This window comes from Triturus cristatus, chromosome 2_2 (genome assembly GCF_964204655.1).
Source record: "Triturus cristatus chromosome 2_2, aTriCri1.1, whole genome shotgun sequence".
Lineage (NCBI taxonomy): Eukaryota > Metazoa > Chordata > Amphibia > Caudata > Salamandridae > Triturus > Triturus cristatus.
In genome coordinates this window covers 462,317,757-462,331,134 of record NC_140582.1, presented here as the reverse complement: position 1 = coordinate 462,331,134, position 13,378 = coordinate 462,317,757, and the positions used below count along the sequence as shown (strand labels likewise).

The window sequence follows — 13,378 nt, the reverse complement described above, 5'->3', positions numbered from 1 at the left end:
AAAACTATCTTTGAAAAAATATGTACAAAAATCACTCGGGTGAAATTTTTTAGAAAATATGTGAAAGCCAGATACACCCTCCTACTCCCATTAAGGCACTTATTTATGAAGGCATCTTCATATTTTATAATATATTGTATGTTGAGTGCTGAGCCATCTCCGCTTATCATTTTATTTTAACTTGAGCAGTAGGGTTTGATCCAGAGGACTATAATCTAGCACCCCATAAATTTATATTGTCCCAAGAAACATGGAGAAGTTGCTTTTCTTCCTATACACAGTCAGGACACTGCAAGTATTTTATAATTATTTTTTGATGTTTTCAAAATCCCCACTTAAGCTCATTCTCAAAATCTCTTTTATTTTAAATGTCCCTTGTGCTAAAGTTGTTAGTGAAATGTATGCATTCTCTACTTAACGAATCTACACTGTAGATAAGAGGTCATTAGCACTACCCCTAATCCTTTTAATAGGGGCTTTCATTTTTCATTCTGTTCAGTCTGTACTGTCCTTTTTATTCTTCCTGTGATATTAGGTGAGATAAAGTCTGCAAGCACTCCTTTGTGATTTTGGTCTTAATGTTGTCATTGAAATACAGTCCAGATGTGCAATGTCTTTTGATAGAAAAAATAAATATTGCTAAGTTTCAGGTATTGGCAGATGGTGCAAAAAAACCTTATCACATAAACCTTTAATAAGTATCAACTGTAGAAAATATATACATGAGACACACAAATTATATGCATGCCAGAAAACCATGCGTTTTACATTAACAGTTGCAGCTCCCATCTTCCCATGCATGTGTTCTGAATAATAGCCGGTAAATGTGAGTTTTGTCCTACATCTTAATAATATGTTACTTGTGTTACTTAAGTAGCATGTATCGTTTTGGTAAATTGTAATATAGGACATGCTTGTAGTGAAAATGCTATCTAAATGTGTGTGTGTGTAGATATATGATAAGGCAGCTTGAATTTTACTGATTATGATATATTTCGAAAATCTTTGAGGTCTCTTGAAGATATAGTGAGGAGAAATGCTGACTATTGGTTCATTAATTTTCAGAACGGTTGTAAAATGCAGCATTGCCAAATCACAGGCTCTCTACAGTGCTCAGAGAGGACTGAAAACAAATAATGCTGCAGTGTTAAAAGTGGGAGCAATTAGTATCAATATACCTCAACACCCAGCCACTCTGCACAGCATGATGGTGAGGAGTTCTCATCAACTTTCTAAACAGATCTCCGACCTCATCAGACAGCCAACCACTGCGTAAGTAACCTGTTTCACTCCTTCCTATCTAAAGAGGGATTCTTATAAATCTATAATTGACGGGGAGGCTAATGATAGATTCTACATAACCTCAGTGCAGAATGGAATGGTGCCTTACTATGTGATATGTATTGTGTGCCGATCTCTTATTCCCCAACGGTGGTATTATACCAAGGGTTTATTTTGGGTTTAGACATGTAGCTAGTGATATGGATTAAAGGACTTCTACAGAGTTTGGTATCAAGACATTGTTGTAACCAGGTAAACTCAAATTTATGCAGGGACTCCAATTATTTGATTTATCACTGATGGATATTCTGACCGCAGATTCCTCACCTTTAAATTATCCCCAGATGCCAGACTGGATCTGAAGAACTATTCAGCAGTGCTCCTGTGCATTGGCAGGCGGCACCTTATGGCTCCACAGTGACTCTGTACTGCTGCAGTGACCTGAAGTTCCAAGGTCTGACTGCATTCTTAAGTAGGCCCTGAATCCATCTTAGGTAATGGAAGCCGCCATCTTCTCAATTTTAGGTAATGGGAGTTTATGCTGTGTAGGAGAGTAGGGTCTGCTTTCTATGGTCACCCCCACTTTTTGCTTTTGCTTCACTGGTTTTCGACTTAGATGTGGCTGTGGGTCTGCTAATCAGACCCACAGCCCAGCTGTTCTCTCTCTAAATTCATACTATGTACTTTAGGTACATAACCCAATTGGTAAGGATCACCCTCTAGGGCCCTGTACAGTGTACCTTAGGTACCCAGGGCATGGGTGTACCCTAGGCCTACCAGGGGCTGCAGCATGTATTATGCCACCCCTGGCTGGCCTTCCATCATGACACAACTGGCTGATCACTCAGCTGGGGCAAGGTCGTGTAATCACCCCTTGCTTAGGTATAGTATCCCTATACCTGCCTTATATATAGACACATGGGTACCTTTCAGTCACTCCTATGGCAGGCCTTAACAATCCTGAAGGCAGAGTGCTTGGTAACATGTGAGATGGTGCTCTAGCATGAGCTGAGCCTGTCTGCAGCTTTCGGAACCATGTCCTTATAGCTGTTCTGTGATATCGCCTACCATATACTCTTAAAGTGCCTTATAATCCTCGTGGTTATGGTAACTATGGTTTGGCTTTATCAAAACATGTCGTGTAAGGTGTCTAACACTTTGGAATACTACCCCCACACCATTTCTGGCGATGAGGATAGTATTCCCCCTTCCTAGAGGGAGAAGACATGTTGAAGACCTACTACCCGGTTAAAGTTAACCAGAGCCCCAGCATCACAAAATGGATGCTGCTGCCACAGACACAAGTCTGACCTCCTGCTGCTGGGAGTCCTTCCAGCGAGGGAGGCTTGGACAATAGGTTTCCTGCCTTGGGAGGTGCTAGCACCACCCTAGACAGGACTTAGTGTATTGGGGCAGGGAGGGATGAAAGAAACGAGACACTGCCTGGGGCACACAAGGTGTCCCATGCATAGTCCGGTTCAAACCGGTGCTGGGGCACTCCAGCCCCAGTCCTGGTGCGAAACTGAACAAAGGGAAGGGGGTGTAACCACCCCCCCTCCCTGGTCCCACCCATAGGAGGGACCTAGCAGGTAACCCAGCCACCCAGATTAGTATAAGAGTGGGAGCTGAGTCCCTAGGACTTCGGATTATCCTGAAAAACTGCAACTTAAACAGAAACTCTGGAACTTCGACATTCGACTACGGAAGAAGACTGAAGAATCTCCCTTGTGGCCAAGGAGTGGCCACCCTGTGCAAACAGGCACCATCAATCGACCTGCCATTTGCTTTGCCTAAGCTCTACGAGGAACCGACTGCAGAGCCCGACCAGCGCCTTGACTTCCAGACTTTTCCGACCCTGATCCACATCCACAGCAAAGCTGAGATCCGTGGAGGCGACAAGAGACGTGGGACCGGCTACCTGGGAAAATTGGCTACTTGCTTCCAGCGCAGCTTCTGAGGCATCCTCGAAGTTGTGCTCTGGGGATTGAGAAGCCCCAACCCTGAGCACCATCTGCACCGAAGATCAGCCCTCCACACTCCACGAGTTCTGCGTGGGGCCCTTCTGCATTTTCCTGCTCGACGTGTCTGTCCGGTTGCTTGCCCGTTGGCTAGTAGCCTTTGTGACGACGAACCCTTAACTTTTCACCGCTGGTTTGGCTCCTCCAGACTGACCCCTGCTTCCCTGTGAAAGAGAAGCACCTCAGGCCTTCCTGGTCTGCAACAGAAGCGAATCCTTCATCCTGCGTGGGTTGCGCTGGCCAAGGCTTGTTGGGTCCGAACTCGACATCGACGCCACCAACAGCAAGAGCCCTCGTGGGACAGCTCGCCTCCTGGTTCTGGTCGTCCTCAACGCCTCCTGGTACCCGTGGCTGCTGCGACAAGCTTCACCTCTTCACCTGCATCTTCATGACATCGCCTGGTTCCTTCCCGGCTCCTGGCTGGTGACCTAGACTCTGTCCCCTCTGCTTGCAGGTACCCTCCTTCTTGATTCCAATCTTGGGATCCACCGGACACTCTTCACTGACTACCTGTCAGCATCTTTTCTTCAGGCATCCATAGGAGTCGACGACGAAACCCGACGCAAGTTCACACCAATGCACCCGCAGCCCGTGGGCTAGGTAAACTGAGTACTCCGGTGCTCACAAGGGTATTGACTATCCTAGGGTCTAGTTTCCAAGTCTCTAACTCCTAGCTCCTTCCGAAGTGTCCTAAAGCTCTTTATTTCTAAACATTACTATTTCTAACGACTTTAACGCATTACGCGTGAGTGTTTCCACTCTGCACCTGAATCCCGTGGGCCTCCCACTGCCTAGTAACTGGTAGTATAGTGTAGCCCCAGCGATTGCCTAGGCCTAACCTGTGTTCGTGACAGTGGTCCTTATACCACTTACTTAGTATATGGTTTGCGTGGCCCCTAGGGCCTAACTGTATTACTTACCTGTGTAACTTATGTATGCTTAAATAGGACTGTGTTGTACTTACCTCGAATCTCATAAAGAGTGCTGAGGGTATGTCAGGTCCCCAACTAAAAGGTCTCACATCAGGAAAGGTATCCTGTATAAGAAGAAAGGAATGATGGTTGCCGTGTTGTCCAAACTGTGTAAACAGCATTGGGTGAAAGGTCGATTGCAACATGGCGGCTGTGTGTTCCATAATGGGAAACGGGTCAGCGCTCTAGTCAGATTGGCAGATTGGAGAGTTACCGGTGAGGCGTGCGGAGAGCTGCGCACTTCACCTGAACTGTAGGAGGAGTAGGAGGTGTCTTCAACGCGTCGCGCTAGTTTAGGGAAAAGAAGCTACGCGTCACGAGAATCCTGAGGAAATATTTGAGTTCGTGTACAGCCAGCTATCCTAAGTAAGACAATTCCAATTTTACCTGAGAAGAGGTCCGTTAAACTGGTAACAGTGCATGCTTGCCAGAAGCTCCGCTTCCTTAAGGCGAGTGCGCAGTTTCTTCTGAAGAAGTTTTCAGGTGCGAGTCTAGAGTCAGCACAAGTCTTGAACAAAAATAGTACTAGGTTATTCGACGTGAGTTCTGAGAGGCGACGGCATTTTCGTTTGAAGCTAATGCCGTTTCCTAACAGTTTTTCACACAACTTAGAGAGTGGAAATACGCATGAGGTAGAATCAATATGACTACGAAAAGTGAGAGAATATAATACCACAGCGAAGCAGCAGAGGTTACATAATAAGATATACATACACATAGGTGAAGAAGAAGAGAATACTTAACAAGGCTTCAGTTCTCTGTCCTGTAAGTGAGCACCAGTGAAGAGAAATTCGAGGTTAGAGATAAGAGAAAGAATAACCAATAACACAAGCCCATTATATTACAGTGAATAATACTAAGAACAGAAGAACAAGTAGCCTAAGAAGAGAAGCAAAGGCACACAGCTCCTGGGTAGGTTTTCAAGCGAATGAGGAGAATAAGGTTAGAAGGAGAAGAGGAGTCAGAGAGTGATTTACATGTAATTTATTTTTCAGCATACAAGAACAGTAGAGCAGAAGAAAAAAATAGACAACATAAGAAGAAGAAGAAAGGAAGACTACACGTGTGTGCATTCTCTTCTCTGTCCAATTCCCCTTTCCCCCTTGGGGCTTTTCTGGCTACGCATTTAAGATTGTGCGTGGCTGGGGAGTTCGGAGGAGGAATTGGGAGCTTACGTCGTTCAGCTCCTGTGTCACCCACCAGCGAAAGAGAAGAGCTGGTTCTGACAGAGTGAAGTGCCCACGAGGTATAGGCACCTGAGCAGAATGGCGGAAGGTTTGGATTTAAAGAAGTTGGGGAACATTTTGGATGAGATACAAAGAGAATTAATTACAGTTAGAGAAGAAAATAGAGAACTCAAAAAAGATACCACAGAATTGGCACAAAGAATAGGGAGTTTAGTTTCGGAAGATGGGTTTAAGATATCTTCCCCAGTTTTGGGTTCATTTGGGGAATCGGCTTCATCCCAGTCAAAAGTAAACACACAAGTAATACATTCACTATCTCCGGTGATTCCCCTAGCACCCCCAGAACGCTTTAGTGGAGACCCCCAGAAGGCTCAAGTCTTTTTAACACAATGTTCCTTGCACTTTATGTGCAGACCTGCCCTGTTTCCTGATGCGCAGTCTCGTGTGGCATTTTTCCTATCTTACCTAAGTGGGGATGCCGCAGCTTGGTCAATGCCCTTGGTCACCAGAAACGACCCTGTGCTATTTAAGTTAGATGCCTTCAAGAAAGAGTTCATGCGAATTTTTGATTGTCGAAAGGTGTCTCAAGCTACAGATAATGAACTTTTGGAGATCCGACAAGGAAACAGAGAGTTAGTGGCATACTTGGCACAATTCAACAAGTTGGTGTTTGAGACGGAATGGCCAGAGAACAAACGAGTAGCAGTATTTTATCGGGGGCTAAAGGATGAATTAAAGGATGCCTTAGCGCAAGTTCACAATCGTCCTACTGACATCTCCGCTTTGGTGGATCTAGTATTGGAGATTGATTTTCGACAGAGCGAGAGAAGGGGCGAGAAGAAACGAGATTATCGACCCTGTGTTCCGCGTTTTGATAGAGCCAGATATGAACCTCACAAGGAACATGATTCAAATAGCGGAATCGAGCCCATGCAAATAGGAACTATTCGTGGACCTCTTACAAAGGAGGAGAAGGAAAAGAGGCGGAACAATAAATTGTGTCTCTATTGTGGAGGAAGCAGGCATTTTGTTCGGGATTGCCCCAAAAAGCCCAAGACAGTCGGCGGAAAACGCCACGCGACACCAGTAGATGGAGTTGGACTGGTGGTTGCCGAAACAAATTCAGCTCCAAAGAATCATGCTTTGGCGATTACTTTGCAAGCAGCCGCTCCTCATTTGGTGATATCTGTAACTCAGAGCTATCGAGAAAATAGAGGGAAACAGGTTGCTGTGATGATAGACTCTGGAGCAACGGGTAATTTCTGTGGTTTACGATTTGCAGAGAGAATTGGATTACAAGCAATCTGGAAAGAGAAGAGTGAGCCAGTCAGACCTGTAGACGGTACCAATCGGTCATCAGGCCCCATCGTGAGCCACACAGAACCAGTGCAACTAGAAACTACTGAAGGTCATCGCAAAATTTTACAATTCAATTTAATTGACGCCCCACAGTTTCAAATGATCTTAGGGTTACCTTGGCTCACCGAGCATTACCCCACCATAGATTGGGCAGCCAGAACGATAACCTTGAACTCAAACTACTGCAAGGAAAATTGTCTCAAAGACTGTAAAATCAGAACAGATAAACCTCCTGCCTATCATTTAAGTTAAAATGAAAATTCGGTCTGTCTGATAGACACAGTAACCTTACCTGAAAAGTATCAAGAATACCAGAATGTCTTTAATGAAGTCGAAGCAAAGAAATTACCTCCTCACAGGGAGTATGATTGTAAAATAGATTTGGAACCTGGAGAGAATTTACCCTGCAGTAGAATCTATGCTTTGACCGAACAAGAAGATAAACATTTAAAGGATTATCTGGCAGAATATCTAGAGAATGGTTTCATTCGGCCTTCGCAGTCTCTAGTTTATTCCCCCTTGTGTTTTATTCCAAAGAAAAGTGGAGAATTACGCACGTGCATAGACTACAGGGCAATAAACCGGGTAACAATCGAGAACCGTTATCCTTAACCTCTGATTTCCACTCTTCTGGACCAGGTGAAAGAAGCTAAAATCTATACAAAACTTGATTTGCGAGGAGCATACCACCTGGTCCGAATCAGAGAAGGAGATGAGTGGAAGACGGCATTTAGAACTAAGCAAGGTTTATTTGAATACCAGGTGATGCCGTATGGGCTATGCAATGCACCAGCAGCATTTCAACATTTTATAAATGATGTGTTGAAGGATTGCATAGATCAGATAGCGATTGTATATATTGATGATATACTGATTTACTCGACTGAAGTAGAGACACATGAAGAACATGTCAAAAAAGTACTACAAAGACTTCGTGAGAATGGGTTATTTGTCAAATTGGACAAATGCGCCTTTGATGTAACCTCAGTCGAGTTTTTGGGATTTGTACTTGCTCCTGGAGGAATCACCACGGATGAACACAAGATAAAGGCGGTGATTGAGTGGAAATCCCCTACATCAGTTAAGGAAATCCAAAGTTTCATAGGATTTGCCAACTTCTATAGGAGATTTTTCCAAGACTTCTCAAAAAAGTTAATCCCAATCACACGTTTATTGAAGAAGGGAGTTCCTTTCCAGTGGAATGCGGAAGCTGAGGCAGCATTTGTGCGATTAAAAAAAGATTTCACCACAGCGCCTATTCTGTTGCATCCAGATCCTGCGGAACCATTCTTTGTTGAAACGGATGCATCGAATCTGGCCTTGGGAGGAGTGTTATCACAGAGGCACAAAACTACGGGCCAACTCCATCCAGTGGCCTTCCGCTCCCGAAAATTAACACCCCCAGAAATTAATTATACTATCACAGAAAAAGAATTACTGGCCATTAAGGATGCTTTCAAGGAATGGAGGCATTATCTGATGGGAGCTCGGCACGTAGTAACAGTGTATACTGATCACCGAAATTTGAAATTTTTAAAATCAGCCAGAACTTTAACTCCCAGACAGCTACGCTGGTCCTTGTATTTCTCTGAATATGATTTTGTAATTACTTATCGACCCGGAACCCAGAATGGAAAGGCGGATGCCCTATCCAGATTAGAGACGGAAGGAGTTACGGAAAAGGTTCTAGAGCAGGCAATTATTCCAGCAGAAAAGGTAATCAACGCCGTATTACAAGAAACAGTTGAGAATCGAGAGAAAACTGATACTCTGAGTTGTGTAGAAATGAGGAGTTGGTTAAAGGAAGATTCCAGGAGAGAAATTCGAGAAGGTCTACCCTATCACAATGGAGCATTATACTTGCCCACTCCAGAGATGCAATTAAAGGCTTTAAAAGAATGTCATGATAGTATCCTAGCAGGACACAAAGGCATAAACAAGACTAAGGAATTGGTGCGCAGACGATTCTGGTGGCCAAACATGATCAAGGACATACATCAGTATGTGGCAACTTGTGAGACTTGCGCAAGGGGAAAATCAGAAAGAAGACGTCCACAAGGCCTGTTACAGCCTTTACCCACCCCTCCTTTTCCATGGCACACTGTAACCTTAGATCTCGTAGTAGATTTACCCTCTAGCCATGGTTATGATACCATTTTAGTTTGTGTGGACTCCTTTACAAAGATGGCGCATTTTGTGCCTTTAAAGGGGGTGCCATCTGCCAAGATTTTAGCAGATGCTTTCAGCCAGCATGTAGTTCGCGCACATGGCATACCTAAGGTTTTGGTGTCAGATAGGGGCTCTCAGTTTCTGTCACATTTCTGGAAGGCATTCACTAAGCGTTTGAACATAGAGAACAGATACACCACTAGTTTCCACCCAGAGTCTGATGGACAAACAGAACGCACCAATCAGGAACTGGAACAGTATCTAAGAATGTGTCTATTAGAACAGGAAGTAGACTGGCCAGATTATCTATGGGCAGCAGAATTTGCACATAATAACACTACAAATGCTTCTACTGGTTACACTCCGTTCTTCCTGAATGCTGGTAGACACCCTCAACATTCATTAAACTTTCAAGAAGTTGATGTTCCCGCAGTATCTGATTTGGTAGAACAACTGACACAGGTACATAGTAGAGCTATCCAAAATTTAACTGTAGCAAAGGCAAATTACAAACACTATGCAGACAAAAAGAGAAGAAAAGAACCTGAGTTGGTAGTGGGAGACCAGGTTTGGTTAAATACAGAAAATCTCAGACTAAAAGGGGTTAGAAAGTTTCAACCACTATTTATTGGACCTTATCCAATAGAGAAAATGTTAAGCACATTAAATTATCAGTTAAAATTACCCAAGAGGTTACGTATACACCCAGTCTTTCATGTTTCCTTACTAAAAAAGGCAGTAACAGAAGTTAGACTAAGTAAGACCCCAAAGCCAATTCAAACTGAGAAAGGAGAGGAGTTTGAAATTTAACAGATCTTAGACTCTAAGCTACAAAAAGGAAAGTTATATTACTTACTAGACTGGAAAGGTTATGGTCCTGAGGAGAGATCTTGGGAGCCAGATTCTGAAGTAAATGCTCCACGACTAATAGCCGACTTTCATAGAAGATTTCCAAACAAGATCCAGAAGGAAGGAAGGTCTTTGAGGGAGGGTACTGTCAGGTCCCCAACTAAAAGGTCTCACATCAGGAAAGGTATCCTGTATAAGAAGAAAGGAATGATGGTTGCTGTGTTGTCCAAACTGTGTATACAGCATTGGGTGCAAGGTCGATTGCAACATGGCGGCTGTGTGTTCCATAATAGGAAACGGGTCAGCGCTCTAGTCAGATTGGCAGATTGGAGAGTTACCGGTGAGGCGCGCGGAGAGCTGCGCACTTCACCTGAACTGTAGGAGGGGTAGGAGGTGTCTTCAACGCATCGCGCTAGTTTAGGGAAAAGAAGCTACGCGTTGCGAGAATCCTGAGGAAATATTTGAGTTCGTGTACATCCAGCTATCCTAAGTAAGACAATTCCAATTTTACCTTAGAAGCGGTCCGTTAAACTGGTAACAGCGCATGCTTGCCAGAAGCTCCGCTTCCTTAAGGCGAGTGCGCAGTTTCTGAAGAAGTTTTCAAATGCGAGTCTAGAGTCAGCACAAGTCTTGAACAAAAACAGTACTAGGTTATTCGACGTGAGTTCTGAGAGGCGACGGCATTTTCGTTTGAAGCTAATGCCGTTTCCTAACAGTTTTTCACACAACTTAGAGAGTGGAAACACGCATGAGGTAGAATCCATATGACTACGAAAAGTGAGAGAATATAATACCACAGCGAAGCAGCAGAGGTTACATAATAAGATGTACATACACATAGGTGAAGAAGAAAGAGAATACTTAACAAGGCTTCAGTTCTCTGTCCTGTAAGTGAGCACCAGTGAAGAGAAATTACAGGTTAGAGATAAGAGAAAGAATAACCAATAACACAAGCCCATTATATTACAGTGAATAATACTAAGAACAGAAGAACAAGTAGCCCAAGAAGAGAAGCAAAGGCACACAGCTCCTGGGTAGGTTTTCAAGCGAATGAGGAGAATAAGGTTAGAAGGAGAAGAGGAGTCAGAGAGTGATTTACATGTAATTTATTTTTCAGCATACAAGAACAGTAGAGCAGAAGAAAAAAATAGACAACATAAGAAGAAGAAGAAAAGAAGACTACACGTGTGTGCATTCTCTTCTCTGTCTAATTCCCCTTTCCCCCTTGGGGCTTTTCTGGCTACGCGTTTAAGATTGTGCGTGGCTGGGGAGTTCGGAGGAGGAATTGGGAGCTTACGTCGTTCAGCTCCTGTGTCACCCACCAGCGAAAGAGAAGAGCTGGTTCTGACAGGGTATTTTTGACTAGAATAAATACATTCTATTTTTATATATCTGTTGTGGTGTCCTTTCATTTGGTATTCAAGGGATTGCAAATGGTATAACAGCTGGCTTCACATGCCATACAGAGTTTAGCCTAAGACTGCTCTTGTCCATGCTACCACTAGGATAGCTGGTTTATAAGGTTGACTTTACAACCAATCACCATAAGGGTTGTTTGGACTGATACAAGGTGTACACTAGAACTAGTGACATCATATATCAGGCCAACTTCTCACATTGGTGGCAGCGGTGGGATTTGAGCTTGCTGCTGTAATACCATTGCAATCTTGAGATATCAAATTGAAAGATCACAAGAATATTTGTCAGGTACATATAACATAGCTTATAAATACTTAAGTTCTACTGAACTTAGTTGTTGTAGGTTGAAGGGCCTAGCACACCCTGACTACAACTACTAGAGAGGTTTTAGTAGATACAACTAGTGTAGGTAGGTGCACACACCACACCCTCACTAGATCATGTCTGAGAGGAGATCAAGATGATTCTCTCCCAGGAGGGGGATATCCTAAAAAGATACCCTCTAGATATGATACCCTAACTTTTCAGGAGATGAGACAATTGTGTACCTCCAGAAAGTTAAAACAGGGTTCAATCCCTACCCTCATTTATCTAGTGGAGATCTTAGAAGAGTATGATGCTCAGAGAGCCTCCCAGGATGGTACCTTAGGTACCAATGAGGGTCTACCCTCCACAGAAGACTCCCCTCACAATACTGATCTAGATGAGTCAGCAGGGACTTCAGAAGATGAGGTAGACAGCCAGGTCCAAGTTAGGAGACTTAGCCAGGCTAACTTAAGCCTACATGGGAGTCAGAATGGGGTCCCCCCATTCAGACCCTCAAGTGGACTTAACCAGAGAAGCAGGAGAGGAAGATCCCCTTCCAGGGAATCTATCCACTCCGATGTCTCTAATAGCTCCAATGCCTCTTCTCACAGGGGAATGACTGCTCCACAGAGAAAAGAGCATCAGGCCAGAATGAGGGAAGTCAATCTGAGGTTTGAAAGGGAAGAACTTGCCCTTGCCAAAGAGAGACTTGCTCTGGCCAGAGAGCAAACGTTAAGTGCGTTGGGACCCACTGGTGGCAGCACTATCCCTAAAGATAGAGACAGGTCCTATGACAATAGAAACCTGAGCAAGATTGTCCCTCCCTACAAGTGTGGGGATGACATCCACAAATGGATAACTGCTTTGGAGAGGGCTTGCAAACTACAGCAGGTACCCCAAAGTCAGTGGGCAGCTATCTTGTGGCTCTCCTTCTCTGAGAAAGGTAGAGACAAGCTCCTCACAGTTAGTGATGAGGATGCTGACAATTACACTGTCCTGAAGAGTGCTCTGATTGATGGGTTTGGCCTAACCGCTGAACAATACAAGTTGTTGTTCAGGGATACCCAGAAGACACAGACTCAGGACTGGACTGACTTTGTAGATTGTGCCACTAAGGCTTTGGAAGGCTGGTTATTGGGTAGTAAGGTTAAGGACTATACAGGATTGTATAATTTGATCATGAGAGAACAAATCCTTAATAACTGTCAAAACCAGTTACTGCATCAACACTTGATTGACTCTGACCTAACTTCTCCCCAGGAATTGGGAAAGAAGGCAGATAGGTGGGTCAGGACTAGAGTTAAGCAGAGAAACCAGAACCAGGGCGGTGATCAGAAAAGGGCAGACCAGAAGGGTAATGAGCAGAAATCAAAAGACCAGAAGTCTTCACCAGGCCCCCAAAAGGCTCAGGGGAAGGAGGGTGGTCCCAAAAAGGATAAAAAGAAAGATGGCCAAAAGAAACCTTGGTGTAACTATTGTAAGTCCAATTCCCATTGGTTTAGTGAATGCACCAAAAAGGACAAGCCCCCAGCCACCATTGCCCCTAAGGCAACTGTACCCCCTAGGCCAGCTGTAAGTGGTGGTTCCCAGCAAAAGGGTGTAATAGGGTTAACCCTGGGAACTGAAGTGGATTCTGGCCTAGGCAGGATACCCACTCAGGCTGTTCTGATCTGTGATGGGGACATAGCTTTGTCCTCCATTGTGGGTCCCAGTAACCTGGGCAAGTACAGACAGACTCCTTTAATCAAACAAAGAATGGCTCAGGCCTACAGGGGGACAGGTGCTAGTGTCACAATGGTGACACCTGCCTTTGTGGACC

The 13,378-nt window shown here is 44.3% G+C and overlaps 1 protein-coding gene across 12 annotated transcripts in view; it reads left to right on the top strand.

Annotated features, from left to right (window-relative positions):
* Positions 1-13,378, top strand: part of BLTP1 (bridge-like lipid transfer protein family member 1) — a 1,988,102-nt gene that overhangs the window by 1,140,905 nt on the left and 833,819 nt on the right. For all 12 annotated transcript variants that reach the window (XM_085641559.1, XM_085641555.1, XM_085641564.1 and 9 more), the window contains one exon: positions 1,066-1,272. In XM_085641559.1, the coding sequence (XP_085497685.1) occupies positions 1,066-1,272 (207 nt within the window). The remainder of the gene's footprint in view (positions 1-1,065; positions 1,273-13,378) is intronic.